General features: G+C 51.3%; 2 protein-coding genes across 11 annotated transcripts; one reads left to right on the top strand and one right to left on the bottom strand.

The window, feature by feature from the left end:
- Window positions 1-98: 98 nt before the first annotated feature.
- On the bottom strand, window positions 99-2,756 carry PAFAH1B3 (platelet activating factor acetylhydrolase 1b catalytic subunit 3). The gene is made up of 6 exons (XM_066373609.1): window positions 2,710-2,756; window positions 2,455-2,548; window positions 2,177-2,266; window positions 1,113-1,229; window positions 912-1,034; window positions 99-430 (listed from the first exon to the last, which is right to left on the bottom strand). Exons 2-6 carry the CDS (start codon window positions 2,530-2,532, stop codon window positions 143-145), a joined length of 696 nt encoding a protein of 231 aa, XP_066229706.1. The 5' UTR covers window positions 2,533-2,548; window positions 2,710-2,756; the 3' UTR covers window positions 99-142.
- Window positions 2,431-7,456, top strand: PRR19 (proline rich 19). Of its 10 annotated transcripts, XM_066373608.1 has the most exons (6): window positions 2,918-3,045; window positions 3,971-4,231; window positions 5,171-5,404; window positions 6,250-6,651; window positions 6,751-6,874; window positions 6,958-7,456. In XM_066373608.1, the coding sequence occupies exons 4-6, from the start codon at window positions 6,256-6,258 to the stop codon at window positions 7,410-7,412; spliced, it is 975 nt and encodes a 324-aa protein (XP_066229705.1). In that variant the 5' UTR covers window positions 2,918-3,045; window positions 3,971-4,231; window positions 5,171-5,404; window positions 6,250-6,255; the 3' UTR covers window positions 7,413-7,456. The 10 variants fall into 10 exon arrangements, with proteins under 10 accessions (XP_066229704.1, XP_066229700.1, XP_066229698.1 ...); XM_066373603.1 differs by lacking the exon at window positions 2,918-3,045 and adding an exon at window positions 2,457-2,568 and having other exon boundaries at window positions 6,250-6,874; XM_066373601.1 differs by lacking the exon at window positions 2,918-3,045 and adding an exon at window positions 2,700-2,832 and having other exon boundaries at window positions 6,250-6,874.
- The last annotated feature ends 356 nt before the right edge of the window (window positions 7,457-7,812 follow it).

The raw sequence follows: 7,812 nt of genomic DNA, 5'->3' as shown, positions 1-7,812 counted from the left end.
TGGATAACGTGATACCTTCCTTGGGCAGAGTTGCAGGGTCACAGAGATAAGAGCTTAGGTTGAGGTATTAGTTGGGTTGGCCATAAAACAAAACGGGATGGGAGACTGAAAAACAAGAATTTAATGTTGCAGGAAAGTGTGCTTAGAGTGTGGGCTCTGGCAGAAGGACACTTTGACCCTGATCTTGGGCCAGCAGGCGTAGAAGCAGGGAATGCAGGGTCCGGCAGACAGGTGTGTAGCCCAGCCGGCTCAGGTGTAGGTAATCATACATGTCATGGTGGCTTATGGTACCATCAGAGTGCACAAAGCCAGGGTCAGCATCCAGGAAGTGGGCCCGTGGATGGCCAGCCAACGCCACCCGTACCAGCTCATTCACCTGTTGGTTTTTCTCACGAAGTGGGTTAGGGTGCTGGCCCCTTGGAAGCAGGCCCTGAGGAAGGGCACCGAGAGTTGTGAGATGTCCTATCAACATCTGGATCAAACTATTCTCCAGCCCCCACCATGAAGTTCCCAGATGTGGAATACACAAGGGATGGGAAGTGGGGGGATTGGAAGGGTAGTTTCTGTTGCCTTGTCTGAGACCCCATTCAGCAACAACAACCTCTACAAAAGTGTTTAAAAAATGGCAAGGGCTGAATCCCTCTTTCAGAGGAGGAAATGTCCCAGCTATAAGTAATGTAGCCTAGATTCACCCCAGGAGTGCCCGATAACTTGGCTATTTAAGTATTTTGAGTTTTAACATCCCAGAATCTCTGGGGTCCCCTGGGCAAAAGGGCCTAATTGGTCCTGAACATGTCCTTATTCACAGCTGCTCTGACAGATGTAGCAACTTTCAATGTGAAATTTTGCCCAAAAGCCACTGCTCTGTGCCAAGCTGCCCAGAACCATGCCCTTCTTCCTTCCCCACTCACCAGCACCACCACCCGGGCCTGGGGTTGCCGCTGCTTCACCAGCTGCACGATGGCCTTGATGCCGCCAGCCACTTGCTCTGCTGTGTGCCCATGGTTGTTCGTACCCACCCAGACCACCACAATCTGTGGAAAAAGAGGAACAGAGCAGTGGTGAGGGGACAGGCTAAAGGGGCTTTAGCTGCCCACCCAAGCCCTACTCACCTTGGGTCGGATGTGTTCAAGCTCCCCATTCTCTAGCCGCCATAGCACGTGCTGCGTGCCATCACCACCAATGCCAAAATTAAGTGCATGGAGAGGAGAGAAGAGTTCCCGCCAGATCTGTGAGCAAGAAGTGTGGGCAGGGGGAGGGGTGGGCATTGTTAGCGTGTATCACATTACTCTGGGTCCAAATGTTAACTAAATGTCATTATGGAAGAGCCTCTCTTCATGGAGCAGTCTGGTTAAATCTCAGCTTGAGCAAACCCCAGTATGGTCAAACTTCACTTTATGTAAACCTATTATATACTCAGAACCCCATAGAAGCAAGACGTATTTTCTAGAAATCATTTTGCTTGAGCCATGCATTGAAACAATAGTTAAACCTCACTCTGAGAAAAAAAGCCATTAAGGTTTAACATTGCTTAGCAGAAAGATATTATACACCAGCCCCCTTTGTGAAGAGCTATTACAGTTAACCTTCACTTTGTGGAAAAGATTATAGCTTTGTGGAAACCCATTAAACAAACAAAGACCACCTTAGGCAATCTTGCAGGAAAGCCTCATTTTAAATCTCACTATATACAACTCCAGCCTGACAAAGCTAGAACATACACTTCCTTCTCAGTAGAATGTTGTACCTTATGCCTGATGGATGTAGAGCTCCGGCTCTACTGGAAAATTTACACTGAAATTCTGGGTGCTGGGTGCTACCTGAAGCTATTTCAAGTAGCCCATATCCAGAGACGGATTTAACGGCGGGTATACTGGGTGCGCGCCCTGGGTCCCGACTTCTGAAAGGCCCTGCAAGACCCCAACTTTACACTTTTTTCTAATAACATCAAGTTTGGTTTCATATGTGCAGTTTTAACATTAATAGTACATAATATTTTTTATTTACTTAAAATATGGTTAACATGTATTTTTATTTCCCCTGTCTCTTTTTTTTAAGGGGCCTTAACCGACCTTAATCCGCCTCTGCCCATATCCCACCTGGGGCCTGCAGTCTAGTCCCGGCGTGTCAGTGAGAGCAGGCCTGCGTGGGGCAGGAGGAAGGAGATGGGCCTCACCTCGCACTGGTGCATTAGCTGGACCAAGGAGTCCCCAATGAATACGACTTCGGGTTCTTTATCTTTGCTGTCAGCCACGAACCGATGGTGCTTCAGGGACAAACAAGGGGGAGTTATGGTAGGCTGGCTCCTGGGCCCGCCCAGCCCTTGGTTCCTTAGGGAGTACCAACCCATCTGCTCTGTTTCCCATCAGGTAGTGAGAGCCGTGCGAACCAGCTGAACTCCAGAGTTGCGGCCCCCACCCCCGAGTCCTGATGATCGCAGACGGGCTCGCTCACCAGGGACATCCAGCGTCCGTCGCCCTGAACGTCCTGCACCGGTGTGGGCTTGCTGGCTGGGTTCTCCTCTCCACTCATCTAGGCGTCGTAGCTTCTGCAGGATAAGCAAACAAGGTCGGCCCCGGCTAACAAGGAGGTGGCTCCACCACGCCCACCCCTACCCCTCCCGGTAACAATGGACGGGTCCGGAAGGCCGCACTCCAGGGGTGGACGAAGGCCGATCCCGGGCGCCGCCTCCTCTGCAGGGGCAGAAACCTTCACTTAGGAGGGGAGGTGGATCGGGATCCCTTGCTTCCCCCACGGCGGCCACGCAGTGAGGTTGTCCGGCGTTTCCCGCTCGGGCGCTCTCCACTCTCTGGCCTCGGCGACCCAGCTACGGTACCCGAGCATCTAGGAATGGGGGATAGGCGAGACCATCCAGCATCTGTGGGGGGAGGGGGGGAGGAAGGAGAAACCACGTGGGGGAGGAAGGAGAAACCACCCCACCGGCGTCACAGGGAGGGGAGAAGTACCTGAAAGGCCGAGAGTGAGCGGGGGAAAATCTAGCGCCCTGACTTCGGGGAAGAAACCATTTGCTGTAGGGCGAGAAATGTGAGGAAATCTCTGTCTCTTTCTCCTTTCTCTCACCGTCTCTCTCTCCTCTCCCTTCCCTTCCCTCCCCCCCCCTTCCCTTCCTCTCCCCCCCATCTCCCCCTCCTTGTATGTGTGTCCCATTCACATGGTAGGGGTAATGGGAGTGAGTGGACGAGTCCATTCTTGGATCCCTAGAAGGGGTGGCTCCTACGCACCCAGCTAGAACCCATTTTCTTATTTTTTCTTTTTTTGTGTGTGACAGAGACAGAATGAGAGAGAGGGACAGATAGACAGGAAGGGAGAGAGATGAGAAACATCAATTCTTTGTTGCAGCTCCTTAGTTGTTCATTGATTGATTTCTCATATGTGCTTTGACGGGGTGGGAGGGGGGTGTTTACAGCAGACCGAGTGATCCCTTGCTCGAGCCAGCGACCTTGGGCTCAAGCTAGTGAGCCTTGCTCAAACTAGATGAGCCCGAGCTCAAGCTGACGACCTCGGGGTCTCCAACCTGGGTCCTCCGCGTCCCACTCCCACGCTGTATTCACTGCGCCACCGCCTGGTCAGGCAGGAGGAACCCATTTTCTACATGTGTGGGAGAGCGAAAAATAAATGGCCAACTATGAAAATTAAAGGCTCAGTTGTAAGGAGACAGCCTAAGGCAGCGCCAGACTTTAATGAGCCTATCCGCTCTTGGTTCTTCCCTGCTCAAAAACACCAGTTTTGCCTGGTCCATCTGTAACTCTGAGGTCCCTGAGTTCGAAACCAGGTCAAGTCACATAGGACAAGTAATCAACAACTAAAGTGAAGCTACTATGAGTTGACACTCTCACTCCCCATCCCTCTCCTCTTTCTGTAAACTCAATAGATAAAATCTTAAAAAAAAAAAAAAAAAAGCCAGCAGTTTTGTAGCATAAAATCTAAACTGCATGCCTTTGCATTATAGCATCACGGGCTCTGCAAGGATAGAAGAAAATGCCAAAAGAGAAAAGAAATTAGAGATGCTGCAAGGCCCAGGTCCAGTCTGGCAGACCTCCCACAGCAGCTCATCTTGCAGATCTGTGGCCTCTGCTTCCCTCGCTAAACCCACTGCCAACCAATAACTTCAGCTGGGTATGTCTGGGCTCTGAAACTTACCTCCACAGCCAAGGCCACCTAATGTCGATCCTTCCTCCACCTCAACTTCATCTCAGATCTCAGGCACCAGGTGTGTGTGGAGTCCCACACCCTCTAAATGTCCTGGCCATATTCCTAGATGGAACCTTCTTATCTATTTATTTCTTCTAGGCAGGTTGATACTAATAGATGACTCTATTGTTTATGTTTTGCCTCAATCCACTTGCCTGGAACAGGGTCTAACTCATAGTACCAAGTACTGTAACTGTTCATAAGTACTTGCTGAATGTGTATTAAATTAATGGATCAGAACCTGGCCTTGTCTCAGTGTGTTGGGAGAGACAGATCTACACACAGAGTTGAGGGAAGGATCAGGTTGTGATTAAGGGAGGAACTGAGGAACTCTGGGGAGGAGGCAGAGGACTCTGATGTTGAAGGGTGTCCTAGAAGGAATAGTTTCTGAGTTAGGATTTGAAAGATCATGGAAGCTAGCCAAGCAACACTACACAGGTAATACAGCTCATTGATATTTCATTTTAAATTTTGAGGGAACAAGTGTAGATAAATAAATAGGAGAGGCAGAGAGGCAATTCCTGAAGCAAAGCTTAGTGAGAAACAAAGCTTCGAGGCATTCATTCACCAAGCATTATTTTACGTTAGATGTTGGCTCATCTCATAGCAACTGTATGAAGAAAGTACTATTTATTACAAACCCCATTTTACAGATTAGGAAACAGGTTCTGAGCAGTTACACAATTCTCCAAGTTCACACAGCTCAAATGTGCCAGTCAGGTAATTTGAACCTAGCTAGCTCCAGAGCCTAGCTCTTAATGCTAATATTATAACGATTCTCTAGGGATGAAATCTGTGATCGCTGGGGGCTAGGCTAGCTGGTGTCGGAGTGCTCCAGATAGACAATCCACTTGGAGACGTCTTAACCAATCAGAATCAGGAAGAGGGCGGGGCTAGGGGACCTCACAGCCAATTCGTGGCTGGGAGGTGCCTAAGGACAAATGGGACGTTTCCACAGGCTGAGAGGGCTGGGGCTATAACGGGCACTCATGGCCCCTGGCACGTGCCTCTGAGCCTCGTGCCTCTAAGACGTAAGAAGTCAAAGGGCACGGGAGGGACACGCACATGCGCAGGAGGCCCAAAGCCCGGAAGAGTGCCAAGGACGTAGTGCGCAGAGGTCACCAAAAGAAGCCATTGTGCCTCACAGCCAGGTGAAGTGGGCAGGCGGCCTGGTTCGTTGGAGCGGAAGAAGGTGAGGTGTTCCTACCCCCGCCATACCCCGCCAACCATATTCCGCTTTCCTTCCTCAACTGCCCCACCCTCGCATTCTCTCCAACCCAACTCTCCTAACTCCCATGACCAGACCCCAATCCCAGTTACTTGTCGCCTTCTCGGTATCCTCCAGTTTTTCTCTATACAACTTCTCTGTCTCTCCATTTTTTTTTTTTTTTTTTTTTTTTTAGAGAGAGAGACAGGAAGGGAGAGAGATGGGAAGCATCAACTCATAGTTGCAGCACTTTAGTTCATTGATTGCTTTCTCATATGTGCCGTGAAGGGGGTGGGCTCCAGTTGAGCCAGTGACCCCTTGCTCAAGCCAGCAACCCTGTGCACAAGCTGGTGAGCCTGCACTCAAGCCGGAGACCTTGGTTTTCCAACCTGGGTCCTCAATATTTCAGGCCGACGCTCTATCCACTGTGCCACCACCTGGTCAGGCACAACTTCTTTTCTGATGTCTCTCCTGCCTTTCCTTCTCTGACATCTCCAGTACCTTCTCTACCTCAGTATTTATTTCATGTCCAAAATCCCTTTTTTTTTTCCAGACCCCTCCAGTCTCATGATCCTTTACCTGTCCCCCATCTTTTAGCTATTTCTTCATGTCCCTGTTCCCTGTGACTCTTTCCTAGACTGAGCCATTTCCAGTTTTAGTATATGTGCTGCCAAAGTAAGTGCCCAGGCCTTCTCTTCCCATTCTTTCTCTCTCATTTTGCATCCCACCTCACCCCAAACCATCTCTTCTCACTACTCACATCGTCACTACTCACCTTTAGTTCTCTAACTTATCTATATGCTGATGATCATCCTATCTTTATTTTCCAGGACAGTATGGACCCCCGGGGGCCAGCCCCCCAATCTTTCCAGAAAGCTGAGAAACCTGGTCGGGTCCGCCGTCGGAAGACCAGGCGGGAGCGTAACAAGGCCTTGTTGGGCAGCCGCCAGCAATTAGCCCATCAGGATTCTTCTGTGGCCAGTCGAAATTCACCCATGGACCTCCAGCATCCTGCAGCTTCTACTGCCCCCAAGTTCATGGTCATAACCCAGGGTCGGCTAAGCCGAGAGCACTGGGGTCTCTTTAACCATGAGGTGAAATCTCTGGACGTGGCACGGCTGCTTAGCAATGGGTCCCTGGAGCCAGGCACTCCCACACTACCCACCAAGACTGCCCCAAGCCCAGGCAGGGCTCATAAACCAGCCCCACAAACAAGGGGCAAGGAGAATCAGGTACCTAGAGACTTGGGTGCAGGCCAATCTAGTCCCCCAGAGCTCCCAGGCTTGGGGCAGCTGCTGGGGGAGCTGCAGTGCCACCTGATTCTGCCACAGGCCTTCCCCAGGAGGAATCTAGTGCAAGAGGCCAGGGATGCCATTGTGGGTACCTTACAGGCCTGCCATGGCTGTGTACCTGACCTTACCCTGGTGCTCCGGGACTGCCAGCCACCCTTATCAGGTGAGCCCACTTCCTGCCCACTATGCTCCCCTTCTCGTCTGTTTTAGCTCAGCTGTCCTCTATGCTTTTTTCCTCGGTGCCAGGGATCAAGCCTGGGGACCCTGAGAGACGAAGGATCAATATACCTGAGCAGGCTCCAGAAGAAGGAAGGCAGAGGAGGAGATGGGGAACAAAGGAATTTGCCTTTGCCATGCCTGACACCTCCAACACTCCCACTGCACACAGAGAGAGCTTGGCACCAAAAGGTCCTTGGCCGCTTACATTGCCCTCGTTGCCTTCTCCGTCTGCAGTGGCCTGGGGTCCCCCAACAGCATTTGACCTGCTGAAAAGCATCTGGCTGGTAGCCACACCACCAACCTCCCAGTCCTGTGGGGTTCGCCCACCACAGCCCCTGCCTCAGCCACCATCCCACTTGTTGCCCCAAACCTCTGCCCTGGACTGGAGTCCCAGCCCCTCTGTCCCACAGCACAGCCTCTCCTGGACTGTGGCCCAGAGCAGCCCAGAGTCCTGGTCTTTTCCACCCATGAGACTGTACTAAGGGGACTAATGTTGGTCCAGGGGTCGCACTCCTAATCACCTCAATAAAGTACCTTTTTCATGGTCCTCTTGATTTTCAGTGAATGGCTGACTCAGGAGAGCAGCTTCCCTTATCTCTGAGTTCTGGGTCCAAAATGGAAGGGAAGGCACTATCACATGTCACCGTCTAAGAGTCTGAGGGGTCAGCTGACTGAAGAAACTTGGGGCTTTAATCAGTTCAGTACATCCCACTGACGCCGGCTAAGTGCTAGATTCTGAGCTCTGGCGATGCTGGAGCCCCAGACTGTGAAATCGGCTTTGTCCCCAGGAGACTCCCAGTCCAGTGATGCTTACAGACAGTCCCAACCCCAGTGGTGACCTCTGGGAGGAGTCTGGGGAGGGAATGATGAGACTACCCTAGT

The sequence above is a fragment of the Saccopteryx leptura genome, chromosome 3 (genome assembly GCF_036850995.1).
Source record: "Saccopteryx leptura isolate mSacLep1 chromosome 3, mSacLep1_pri_phased_curated, whole genome shotgun sequence".
NCBI classification, from domain to species: Eukaryota; Metazoa; Chordata; class Mammalia; order Chiroptera; family Emballonuridae; genus Saccopteryx; species Saccopteryx leptura.
The sequence above is the reverse complement of the archived record's forward strand: the minus strand, read 5'-3'. Positions and strand labels throughout refer to the sequence as shown.

What these genes read in the sequence shown, in the direction of transcription:
- PAFAH1B3 (XM_066373609.1), bottom strand. Translation starts at nt 2,532, where the DNA reads ATGAGTGGAGAGGAGAACCCAGCCAGCAAGCCCACACCGGTGCAGGAC. An exon ending in ACGGACGCTGGATGTCCCTG is followed by an intron (nt 2,267 to 2,454) that starts GTGAGCGAGCCC and finishes TTGTCCCTGAAG; the next exon opens with CACCATCGGTTCGTGGCTGA. An exon ending in AGGCCCGGGTGGTGGTGCTG is followed by an intron (nt 431 to 911) that starts GTGAGTGGGGAA and finishes GCCCTTCCTCAG; the next exon opens with GGCCTGCTTCCAAGGGGCCA.
- PRR19 (XM_066373607.1), top strand. Translation starts at nt 6,256, where the DNA reads ATGGACCCCCGGGGGCCAGCCCCCCAATCTTTCCAGAAAGCTGAGAAA. An exon ending in CTGCCAGCCACCCTTATCAG is followed by an intron (nt 6,875 to 6,957) that starts GTGAGCCCACTT and finishes CCTCGGTGCCAG; the next exon opens with GGATCAAGCCTGGGGACCCT.